Source organism: Pholcus phalangioides, unplaced genomic scaffold (genome assembly GCF_987345545.1).
Source record: "Pholcus phalangioides strain wild (caught in Gottingen) unplaced genomic scaffold, Ppha-v1.0 ptg000022l_1, whole genome shotgun sequence".
NCBI lineage: Eukaryota > Metazoa > Arthropoda > Arachnida > Araneae > Pholcidae > Pholcus > Pholcus phalangioides.
The window spans coordinates 34,432,882-34,446,442 of record NW_028301615.1 but is presented as its reverse complement, the minus strand read 5'-3'; the positions used below and the strand labels follow the sequence as shown (position 1 = coordinate 34,446,442).

Genomic DNA, 13,561 nt, shown 5'->3' with positions numbered 1-13,561 from the left:
GGGATAAGTCCAGTGACAAAGTTCTGGTGTTCATTCAGTTTTACAGGTTCATATTAAACATAGATATTCCTACCTTATTACCCCTAAACTAGCTGGCGTGCCACTAATACCCATATTTTTTTTTTTTTTTTTTTTGCATGACAGAAAAATCAAGGTACAGATTCTGGTTCCAGAAAATTCTTAAATATATTTAATCAAATAATCAATTGAATTGGCTGATTTCCACCTCGTCTGTTCTCTGCTTTTTGAGATCCTTTGTGTTTTGTGAACTGCGTTGAAGAGAGCTTCAATTTCACATTTGCTTTTTGCTACCATAAATCTTAGTTTATTGCAAATGTCTGATACTAAGCATATTCTTTCTCATAGATTAGATGGGCTAAATTAGTAGACTGCAAAGTATTTCTGCATTCCTTTTTTTTCGACCATGTGTTTAAGATATGAATAAGCAGAGCAAAAAGTTAAAGAATCGCACTGCAAAACATGATATTGTAATATTTAAAGTGAAAGCATATTTCTCTGTTTGATACATGAACATTAAAAAAAAAAGCCATGCAATATCTTACTTCATATTAAGCTGGCATTAATTAGGTTAGCGTGATAAGTAAATGCTGAATTTTTATTTCATTATAAAATTTCTGGACCAAACACGTTTGCTATAGTTAAAATTATTATTTTATTGCCTTTCATATATTTATTCAGTATTTAATATAGATTAATATTGATTTTCTGAATATATAATGTGATCCTCATTGAAACTCTCTTTTCCTGGCATGTCGGGAATGGACCAGACTCCAACATTTAAAAACCGTGGTGTCTTCTGATTTTTACGGCATGCTAGATAGTGGGGGGGGGGGGGGGGGGGAGATACAGTATAATTTTTGATGCCATCTGGGGTAGGACAAGCATTTTGTTTGTATCAAGTAAGTTTGCCTTAATCCTCTAAGAAGCATTGACCCGATGCCTCACCTTTGAAAAGTTTTTTATTTTAGCAATGACGAGCCCAGATATTTTGTGAAACTGATTTCTCAATGGAACACATTTCTCTATACTCTTTACTTTGCACCAGTTGAAAATCGGAAGAAAGCCTACTTCATAAAAGAAAAAAATACAGTATTTTAAAGGAGGAGTGGGGGGGGGGGTTAAGTGATTTCTGCTATGCTAGTTAAAGGGGGTTAACAAGATTCGTCTGTACTCTCAATAGCAGTGTTGAATAAAACAATATTTTTTTGGACTGATTGCAACGTAAAAACAAAGAAGTACCATAAAATAACTTATGGTGCACTGGAGAAACACCATTTATGTGCCAAGATCAAGTAATTCAAATTATAGGAAATTAAACCTGATAGGGGCCATTCAAGTATTACGTAAGCAAATTTTTAGCCATTTTTGACCCCCCCCCTGTCAGCAAAATTTCATCAACTCTGCCCCTCTGAAACCTAACGCATATTGGTGGGATCAGAGACGTACACGGGGGGGGGGGGGGGTTCTCTCGTGCCCCCTTTCCACGATCAAAATTTTATTTTTTAATGCAAAAAAAATTATTTTTTTTTAAATTGAAATTTCGGAAGAAAATACCTTTACATGTTGTTATAATCAATTTCTGTTAATTTCAATGTTATTTGAAGGCTATGAACTCAAAATTTATCTTTAATAAATTCATCGCGACCCACCCTCTAAGCCATATAATGATAAATCACATAAAGTTCCTTGGCCCCCGGACCAAATATAGCCCTGGGGGTTACTTGATGTGGCCTGCTCTCTTCAAACCTAATTTTGTAAAAATTAACTACACGGCACATTTACAGATCGCTTAAGTGTCCCATGGTACAATTCCAGAACATTTAAGCGGCCCGTGGCATATTTTCAGATCACTTAAATGACCCGAGACACAGTTCCAAAACACTTAAGCGATCCGTGACACATTTAGAGATCCCTTGAGTGACATGTGACGTAGTTTTAGAGCACTTAAGTGGCCTCCAGTGCGGTTCTACATCACTCAAATTACCCACGACACATTCTCAGATTATTTAAGTGATGCATGGCACATTTCCAGAGCACTTAAGTGGCCCGGACACATTTCCAGATCACTTGGATCCGCGAAATATTTAGAGATCACTAAAGTGGCTCTGTAGGGCACTTATGAATAGGAGGGATGTTACTTCCATTGTTCACAAACTGTCGAAAGGGTTTTCTCATTTTTGTCACACCGAGTAAGATGCCATTAAAAATATTTCATATTTTCATAAAAGGTGGTTGATGATGTAAGCATAATCCAAACACCCCCCCCCCCTTATCAAAAGTCAGCAAATTGGAAACCCCCGTCTCCCCCATCAATGATGACTTAATACTTGAACGGCCCCATAGCACTTACATGACATTTTTTTTTTTTAAGTTGGCATTATATTATTATAACCATGAATATTTTAGACCATCAGCAATCAGATTTTTCAAAAATAACGGCATATCAGGGTTATTTTTTAGACGAGAGTATAAAAATACAACGCAGCATTTTCATTTGGCAGAATCAAAATATCGAAGCCTTCACAAAATTTTAATATTTTCCCTTTTGATTTTTCAGGCTCTTGTTGGTGATAAAACAATAGCATTTTGGTTAATGGATAAAGAAATGTATGACTACATGTCTGTACTTACTCCTTTGATTGCACCCATTGATAGAGGAATAGCATTGCATAAAATGATTCGCTTCATAACCCATTCCCTTGGTGGAGAGGCTTGGCTGAACTTCATTGGTAAGTCATCTTTTCCATGGTGTTCAAGTATGTACTTTCATAACACAAAGTTTGTAGGAAACTGGTTGATATGCACAGATGACAACTAGGAAAAAAAATTCACATTTGCCTCCACTGGAACTCAAACCACAGCCCTCTCATAGTCCGGAAGAGTGCACTACACTATAGAAGCAATAGGAAATTTCTTTCTACTGGAAAGATCTTCCTTCGAGCGTATATGCTGAACAGCACCATGCAATGGAAGATGACAAGCAATCAGGTAATGCCTTCAGAACTGTATCAAGGCCGCCAGATGGTGGCATATATGAAGAGAAAATGTCCTCTTCACTTGTTAATGCAAGGTACATATGGAACTGAAACTTGTATTGACAAGCCTTTCAGTTTTCTTCATTACTTCTATAGCGCAGTGGTAGCACACTCATCCAAACTGTGAGAGGGCTATGGTTCAAGTACCAGTGGACACACATGAATTTTTCTTTCCTAGTCGTCATCGCTGCAAACAACCAGTTTCCTGCATATGTGATATTAACAAGTGGAGAGGTCTCTACATATGTAGGCTATTTCCATTGATGAAGTTTTTAGAAGGTTTTAAAATACTGCATTTTACACGGACTAAATTAATAAAAAAAAATTCGAAAACGCATTTAAAATATTTACAGCAGAGATTTTTTATTAATGTGCATTAATGAGGCTGTACCTTTGAATCATTAAAGGTTTAAGGTTTCAATAATCAAATTTTTCTCTCATGTCAGGGGGTTTGATGTCCTGGGGAATCTGTTTCAAGGAATAGGTATCTACTAATAAAATCAACAGTTGCTCAATAAAATTAAGTTGGGGGAGGGGCAGTTCTTCAGTCACAATCACCATGTGCCTATGACAGCTACCGAGTCTACCAGGTTTCTCTCTCTGATTTTCAGGGAGACTCCAGAGTTTTGACCCTATCCTCCATTCTCCCAAAACATACTTAAAGTTACCCAATTTACCCATACTTGAAGTACATCACCAAATATCTTTTCAATGTTTAGTTCTAATCGAAACATTTTTAACATTGTAAAATTGGACATAAGTTATTCATTACTTTCATGGCAATGAAATTCATTTTCAGGCAATGAATTTGGCCATCCAGAATGGCTTGATTTCCCTAGGATTGGCAACCAGGAGAGTTATAAATATGCAAGAAGACAGTGGAATTTGGTAGATGACGATTTGTTGCGGTACAAGTTCCTAAACAACTTTGATCGTGCGATGAATTTGACTGAAGAAAGATTCCATTGGCTGAGTTCACCCCAAGTAAGTAAAATCTATTTATGTGGGGGATATGTTTTCTATTTTATCATAGAATCAAGTGTTTTTAATTAAAAAAATCTGTGGGTAGATCTCGTTCCCACAAATCAAATGATACTGCTTTGGTTTTAATACCACTTCTGGTCTGCTCACCAAGCTCTCGTCTCACTTTCATAACAAAAGTGTTTTACATTATATCTCAGAAGGTTTGCAATGCAAATACAAGACAATGGTATTGTATGTTAGATATTTCCAAGACAAATCTGAGAATACCAATTTCTTTGTCAGTACCTACCATGCAGTTCAAGGCGCGAAGGACATATTCATGTCACAGCCTACTCCAATTTATTTTAAATTTGAGACAGCTATAGCATTTTTTCAATATTGCTTGGAACTGCTTTCAGCTAGCAACCTCACTAGTTTATGTGCTGCTGAGGGCATCTGGTGACATCAGTATTTTTTATCATCTGCCATCCAGAAGTTTTAATAAAGTTATCACTGTTGCCACTTTCGAGGTCTGTTTCTTACATGAGCAAAAAAAGCCCACAAATTTCCAGGGCCTATTCAGATGCCAAAATTGGCATCTTTTGATATTTTAAATGTTTACAAAAATATTAACAAATGTTTTTATTTTTGTCTCAAAGGGGGTGGGGGGGAGGGCAGGCAGCCAGCCCTCTTTGCCCGTGCTTCAAATAATGCTATATACAAAGGGGCCTCAAAGTCATGTTTGCCCAAGGCCTGAACTTATGAGGAACAGGCCCTAGCTACTTCCTATTAAAGCTCAAAAGTGTAGTATGATAAATTACTTAACAAGATCAAACACCTAACCCAGTGGTTCTTAACTGCTCCAGAGTGACGCAGTAGTAAGATGCCTGTCTTCTCTTCCACCATGAAGGTTACAGCCAAAATCTGTGGGTTCGATTCCAGGCAAGAACATCAGAAACAAGCTCTTCATCTACCAAGCCTGGGGTACCACCGATAAAGATTGCACCTTCAAATCCGACCCAACTGCACTGGTTGGAAATTGCCACATGGCGATATATGACCAGCAGAGTCTGTGTGCTGTAAAGTAGTGGTTCTTAACTAATGTTTCATCATACATGTTACTGATTCTTCATAAATTTATTACGCAATAGGTTGCAAGAGTTTCAGTTCATGTTTATTAGAGTTTCAGCCTAGTGAAAAATTAAGAATCACCAGTGAGCGTTATGTCTTCCCCCCCCCCCCCCACTTCAGGACCACTAAAGGTGTTTAATCAGTGTGCTAACAGCACTGACTTATGGAGCTAAAACATGGACACTCACAAGCAAGACTATACAAAGGCTACTTCAAAGGAGCATGGAAAGATTTATGCTAGGCATCACAAGGAGAAAGACAGGAAACAAATCACTTGGATAAGGAACCACACAAAGGTATATGATATCATGGAAAGAATTGAACATCTAAAACAGACTGGACATATTGCAAGAAGACAGGACAACAGCTAGACTACAAGTATTCTAGATTGGTACTCCTGTGGTGTTAAACATCCGAGAAGGCATCCCCCATGCAAGATGGATGGATGAGATCAGAAAAGTGGCTGTGGCTAAAGCATCAGACAGAGCAAAATGGAAAAATTTAGAGATCTTCATTCAGCAGCAGATTGAAAATGGTTGTTGGTGATGTTGACTCATGTCTTATACATGAGTGTATGTAAAATATTGATTTTCTGTCTGTGTGTATTCTCTATACAAATTTACAGTTTTTGGCTGATCATCGTCAAATTTTGCATGTATACCAAATGGTACTCAACTTGAATGATAGGCTACTTTAAAATTTTTTCAGAGCTGAGCGAATGACTGAAATGGGAAAAAAAACTGTTTTGCAAACAATGATTTGTGGGCATCAACAATTTTTTTTTGCAATGTTTACTTTGATTACCGTGGTTCCCTAACACTGCGTTTCAGACATGTTTATTCCTTTACAATGATTTGCCACTTCTTAATGCTGCCAGTATATGGGTAAAACCTCGGGTATTGTAGTTAGTATGACTATAAAGTTGTCCATTACATCACACACACACACAACACACTTTTCTTTAGCCTCCAGACAAAAAAATGGTTGCATCTTTCATTATTGTAAGTATATGATAAAATTAAATTACAACTTGCTTGCGCACATGTTATAATACTTGTTTGAATTTCATTCATTCAAAATATTTCTTTGATTCTTAAGGCCTATGTCAGTTGGAAGCATGAAGATGATAAAGTTATCGTGTTTGAAAGAGCGAATTTGGTGTTTGTATTCAACTTCCATTCATCAAAAAGTTTCGCCGATTACAAAATAGGTGTTGACAAACCCGGAAAGTATCCTTTTGTTGGTAGTAGTAATTTTGTCTTAGAGAAAAGAACAAAATCTTAAAATGTATTCGGAAACCAAAATTGAAAATGATTAAGATTTTTCTAGGTTCTGTTATTAACTAACTTCATCTATTCGGCACTTTCAATTATATTGCATTCAATATATACAATTTTTTCATTCTCAATTTAGATTTATCTCCTTGAATCTGCTGAATTTAATTGCCCATAATTGATACTTTGTTTTATTTTTTTCTCGAATGAAAGATGTTTGCCAAAAATTTCTCCAGAAGATCTGAGTGTATTAGAAGGATAAATTATGTTACCTTGAAAATTGATGAATGGGTTCGAATTTTGCTTTCCCATTCCAGTATTTCTGTGTCGAACACAAATGTGCATGAAAATTGATTGAGATAGAGAAAGGGATCCGAACTTCATACTAGGACCCCTGCCACCACCTGTTAGATATAACAAAAACTGTTTGTTACAAATTCTTCAACTGAAATTGTCTTAAAGCAATGTGCAGCAGGGTTGGTAAAAAAACCGGTTTTCTTGGTTTAAACCATTTTTTTTGTTTTAAATAGTATTAACATTAAAAACAATAAAATTTCTGAAAAATCATTCAACCTTCCAATAATTAACTAAAATAAAATGTTTATTAATATAATTCCCATATTCCCATATTTAATTAATAAATATTTCTTATATTTTAACTAAAGCCAACTTTTGCAATTTAATTATTTTTTACTTAACTCAATGGATTACTATGTGTTTGAAAATTCTTTTAATGTTGTTATTAATCATATAATATATAAAGGTTTTTCTCCAGTTACTTTCAGTATACTTAATTACGAAGCTATTTTGCAAAAAGTAATAAAAATTAGGTGAATATAATGCATTTAATGAAGCATAAATAATGCAGATTAATTAGCAATGATTTACGATATACAGGGTGATTATAATAAGGTTCTGATTTCAAAACAGTGTAAAAAAAGAACGATTGTCAGAATGACTTGAAAATTGACGTGAATATTCCTGAAAAAATTCAATTTTATTTGATAAAGGGGAAAAAATACTTAAAAATGTAAAATTAATGACATCATCCAACATGTGGGAAATTTGCTCGCAGAATGGAAACGATAGCCAGTCATCGCAGAATACTTTAATTATAGCATTTCACGATTTCATAATTCATGGAAACATCACAAAAAACAAAGTAATTGAACAAATAACTACAACTTACTTAAGGAATGTTAAATATGTTGTCCACTGGCTATGAGGTTGAAAGCACAAAAATTCTTGTTCAACAGAATCGGAGTATGCCATGGTAATAATGTGGATGTGCTTGCAATTCAGCTTTATTAAAACAAATGCCCCCCCCCCCCGGTTAATATTCCTGAGGAACTTCTAACGTATAGGGAATGTGCTGCAGATTGCAATTCATCAAAGTTTGCCATTTGTCCACTGTTTATAACATTTTGAGGTACCCCCCACAGCCAGAAGTTGCAAGGGTTGAGGTGCATCCTGTCAAAATGGGTCTTCACCATCTGCTTTGCTGGTATTGCAATGTGCATCTTGATAGAAGTTCTATCCACACACTGATGCTGTGGAAGTGCCGAAATGATGTGGTTGCACAAAATAGATTATACTGCTAGCCAAGTACAGCATCGTCTGCATTTTGCACTTTTTTCTTTTGCGAAAGAAACTTCTATTGCTTCAGGAGTATCCGTGCAAATTTTCAAGTCATTCTGATTAGTACTTATTGTATAGTTTTGGAATCAAAACTTAAATTATAATCACCCTGTATATAGCTGATTATTTTTCATAAATCTGTTACTACTATATAGTAGAACCTTGATTAACTGGGCTTAACAGTGTGTGTGTGAAAGTATAAAAAAAACAACTATTGAATATTAAGTCTAGGAGATGTGCTACTTCTTATGGGAAAGAAAATGAAAATGTATGTGAGGTAATGTAACAACTAGTACACTAGTCTTTGTCCTTTGAGGACAGCTGGTGTCTTTATTGGATTATAGGACCAACTGCCCCTAGCATGATGGTGTCACTACTGTAGCTGCTTCTTTGTGAAGGGAAAAAGAAACCCTGTGAGATAATACACCACTACATTTAGATGTGTGATGCAATCCTTATTCATGAATTTGCTAAAGATAGAGCATCAGAATGTAGCCAAAGGTTAGAAAATGTTGTAAGAATGAGAAAAAAATTTTGGCTTTTATATATAACTTTAAATGACTAAGATACTTCATATGAAAAATGTATATATATTCTGGCCACTTTTATGAGCCTTTTTGAAAAAAACCACTTATAAAATCTTATGTCATTTAAAGATATACCATCAGAATGTACCCCAAGGATATAAAATGTGGTAAAAATGAAACATTTTGGCTAATAATGAACCAATATGATATTTTTCAAGGAAAAAAAATGATATTTAGGCAACTTCTATTTGATTTTTTGAAAAAAACCACTTGGTTTAAACCAAACAACCCTGGCTGTGCAGTATGAAAAATTAATGATATGCAGTATGATATCATACACTGTTAATTTTCGTGTCTTATGCACCAAAGTATTGGCTAATATGCTTTCCGCAACAGTGCTTGCAAGTGATTTTGCAGCAGACATAAAAACACAAACAATATTTTTACACTAGTGCAGTATAAAAATGAATATTGTAGTATTATACCACATATTGTTCATGTTTACACTGCAAACCAGTTTAAAGCCAACCATTTTCATTTGAAGAATTATGAGCGGCAGTTCTGTTTTTACTCGATAGGTGGCAACAGGGATCCCGGCTCAATGGTGTTTCTTGCATGGATAATACCAGATTTTGAAATATAATGAAAAGGAAGTAAGGAAATCATCCTCCTTTTATTTATTTATTTTTTTGCCGGTTCTCGAATTATTTCTCCTATTTATGCTGGTCTGTGAAATTAACTTCACTGGTCTGCAAATAAAGAAATGTTGAACACTAATATATATATATATATATATATATATATAACCAATCACTTGGCCATTTTCTCAGACAAGTTTTTCTTTTAAAATCCCTTATAATTAAAATTTATGGATGCATATAAATTGTTGTTTTTTTTTTTAAATAATGTGTTTTTATATTCATGTATTTTATATGCATAATCCCAGCCCCCTCATTCGGGGCAATGGCTAAAATTGACAATGGTCGTTGCACAGTATGAAATGAAATATGATTAAGTTATGACCCACACACACACATTCCGTTAAAGATGAAAAATTTTCAAGTAAATTTTTGGTGAGAATGTATAAAAAATTAAATATTAGAGACTGGGGCACCGTACACTGTAATAGATTGTTTGGTTGGTGAAAAATAAATAAATTATAGATTACCAAATGTATTTGGTTTCTGACTCCCCATGTTGAGATGAATTCTTCCAAAGCTTACATTCTAATCCTCAGCTGGATCGCTTTATTTTCCTTAAGCATATTTTTTTCAGATACAAGATAGCACTTGATAGCGATTCTGAAGAATTTGGAGGCCACAAGCGTTTGGACCACAATACAGAGTTCTTCACTTTCCCTGAAATGTACAGCGGCAGGCAGAATTCTATGCTTGTGAGTATCACCACATTCTCAATTTTCTCATGTGTCTTAACAGAAATTAATTTATGTAACTACAGTCAGCCCTCGGTATTCACAGTTTTCATATTCACTCTTTCCAAGTTTTCTGCAATACAGTGCTAATTTTCATATTAGAACGGAATATTGATCATGAACGATAGAACAGCTTGGACTAAGAAAAAACACTTTTTCTGGATTAGTTTAAACATTGTCTTGTTCTTGAAGTCAGAAGGTGTCTTGATAGTGAAGATTTCAAGCTATTTGAAGGTCTTTGGATACTGCATAACACCTGTGAACATCATTACCTTTGAGTCCTCTATGCTCCTTCCAACTCAACATCTAGCATTTAGCTGCCTGATCGGATGGTATGTGAACATTTATGGCTCGCTATAAACATTGCTCGATGAATATTCTGCAGACGATCAAAAAAGATGCAAATGCAAAAAGCTTCTTAAAGTCATGAATGCATTTTACTAATGCCATCAGTGTCATTGCTAGACTAGAGTTGTGGAAGCTATAAAGATGAAAACACTCATCTCATGCTGGAAGAATTTGAACTACAATGTGTGCCCGAGGACACATCCTTTTTCATAGGCATCAGACATGTTTCAGACCTGTTGGTGCTGAGATTGAGCTTTAAGCAGGAAATTGTGATTTATTTCTGGGGGGGGGGGGGTGCTCAAACCTGCTCTGCAAAACTCTATCGGTGCTCAAACACCTACAGCACCTCCCTCCACTCCCCTTTTCTGTGGAGCCAGCTATAAAAGTTATGAAAGACACGTTAGCAAAGCAGCAGGGTGGAGAAGGTTTCAATGATGTTGACATAGAAGAAATTAGAGAATTTTTTGACAGCAATTCAGAAATCGACAGGAGGTATTAATCAAGCTGACTGTTCCTGAAATTAAAATGTTATCCCCCATGAAGATAATCAAGATTAAGAAGTGGAAGACAAGTTATTTACTAATGACATAATGCCAGAGCTTCACAAGTTTAAATTGGCAATAGACTGTTTCCATGACATAGACTCATCTATGGTACATTTTTCACATGATGGAAAATTGGTGGGGAAACCTTGTTTCTATACAAATACAACGGCACAACATTGTAGTATTCTTTCAGGAAACATCGCTGATAATAACTGGACATCCCCTTCTACTTTTGCTGCACAAAGCAGATATAAATGAGACGTCTAAAAAACAAAAGTTTATGGTTATTTGTGGCCACCTCTGGAATGTAACCCCCGCTAACACCAAGGGGGTGACTATATTGTTTTTCTAACTAGATTTCTTATGTCATCATTTTACTGTGCCTGAAATGCAAGGCAGGGTCATATTTGTATACTCTGTAAAACCTCTCTGCAACAATTTTTATTTCAAATCTTGTTTACCCAGTAGCTGAACAAATCAGAATGAAACATCATTCTCATACAAAACAGCTTACAAAAGCGGAAAATTTATGTCAAAAAAAACATTTTGAAAAATACCTGTCAGGTAGGATGTAATTACACAATTGGCATCCTGTTCAATCACTATCATTAAAGCAACATGATACAAAAGATGTCTATAATCCCAATGAAGGAGAAATGAAAGACTGGATACAAAGTGGAGATAAAGATGAACTTTGCAAAGAAAATTCATGCTCCTCTGCTGGGAATCGAACCACCATCCACTCTCAGTACAGGCAAGTGTTTCACTATTAAGCTGCAGAGGATTGACATTTTCTTCCCTTGGAGCATACGTGCTCAACCCACGGCCCAAATGTGACCCTAGAAGAATCTGATGTGGTCCATGACAAATAACCAAATAACTCAAGTGTTCCATAGTACATTTTCAGATTAGTTCGGTGACTTGCAGCAGATTTCCAGGTTATTTGTGCTGCCAATGGCACACATTCAGATCAGTGACCCTAAGCACATTTCTGATCATTTGAGTGACCCAAGGGACACCTCCATTTCAACCAAGTTGTTCATGGTATATTTGCAGATTGCTTGAGTGGCTGGCGGCACAATTCCAGATCATTTGATTTGATTGACTTGAAACACATTTATAGTTCACTTAAGAGCCCACATCAACTTTACAGATCACTTAAGTGGCTCTTGGCACATTTCCAGATCACTCAAGCAGCCTGCGGCACACTTGCAAATCATTTGTAGTGACTCTTGGCTCTCTTGACTCTTAACTCTAGTGGCCAGCAACACTGTTTCCAAACCAATAAAGTGGCCTGCACTCTCAAAAAGGTTGAGCACACTTGCCTTAGATAATGTATACAGGCTGAATGGGACCATGCATGGGCAGCCTCATATTTCAGCTAATAGCTCTTAAAGACAATAGCGTCCAGATGATGCACGGTTTGTATGAACAGTGAAATGACATTGGTTCTCTCTATATAGCATCATCTGAGGGCTAGTGTCTCTTAAAGCTATTGGGTGAATTAGAAGGTTGCCCCATGCATAGTCCTGTTCAGCGTGCATACATGCCCCAAGGGAAGAAAAGGTCAGTCTTCTGTAACTTAATGCTACAGCACTTGCCTGGACTGCGAAATGGGGACGGTGGTTCGATTCCTTGCAGAAGCATGTTCATTTTTTTTCCAAAGTTCATTTTCATCTCTGCTTTGTATCCTGTCTTTCGTAGTTATGATGAACAATGGAGAGTGACATAATTTCTCTCTGAAGGAAAAATGTTTCGGAATTTAATATTTCTGACCGAGCAAAAACTTTAAATTTCCTTATAACAAGAAGTGTGTCAGGATGTCAATTTTTCCTGTAATTGTAAGCTTTCGTTATTGTATCTGTTTTTTTCTATTTTTTATGTTCACAATCCATAAATTCTGGATTTTGTTTTTGTATTTGAATAGACAATATTGAGAAATTTTCATTACAATTTTTATTATTTTCAGATTTACGCTCCTAGTCGAGTAGCTATCGTGTTTGCCCCTGCAAACTGAATGTTGTTCAAAAAGAGGCGATTATCACAAGACTGCATTGCCAAATTCTCCGTTGAATAGAGTAGCTGTTAGTAATGTTTTGTTCAAGGGACTGTTTCACAGAAAATATATATAAAAAGTTATCTTCCATATAAAAAACATGCGCAGGTATAAAATATATTTTTGTAGCGTTTTGTCGTCAAAATTTTACTGTTTTGTGATAGAAACAACTTGCAAACCCTATATATTTTTTTGCATTTAATGGCATTGGAACATTCTAGCGGTATTTTCGCAGCAGGTGTCTTTTTCAAATATGTTCTGTTAAAATATTAATCCATTCCCCTCCCTACAGATCCATTATTTGAACGGGATAAATAGAGAAGTTTTGTTATTCTTCGTATGTTTTTAGAAAGTTATTTTGACAAATATCCTGATGGACCAAAGATTTTTAGGTTAATTTCTCATTGCTAATGCACAATGATTTTCTTTTTTTTATAATTCTGTAGAAGTTTTTTTTATAGTTATTGCTTTCACTGGCAACTTGAACATTCTAGATGTATTTTTTGCATTAAATGTGCCATATTTAGAGGAAAAACAAAATCGTTATTGAAATAGCTATAATTGTTATGTTATAAATATTTTTTTTTACTA

General features: G+C 35.5%; 1 protein-coding gene across 1 annotated transcript in view; it reads left to right on the top strand.

The window, feature by feature from the left end:
* AGBE (1,4-alpha-glucan-branching enzyme) overlaps nt 1–13,561 on the top strand; it is a 31,900-nt gene extending 18,339 nt beyond the window's left edge. The window contains exons 11-15 of the mRNA XM_089249334.1: nt 2,579–2,750; nt 3,856–4,040; nt 6,249–6,379; nt 9,865–9,982; nt 12,884–13,561. Of these exons, the coding sequence (XP_089105460.1) occupies nt 2,579–2,750; nt 3,856–4,040; nt 6,249–6,379; nt 9,865–9,982; nt 12,884–12,931 (654 nt within the window). The 3' untranslated portion in view covers nt 12,932–13,561. The remainder of the gene's footprint in view (nt 1–2,578; nt 2,751–3,855; nt 4,041–6,248; nt 6,380–9,864; nt 9,983–12,883) is intronic.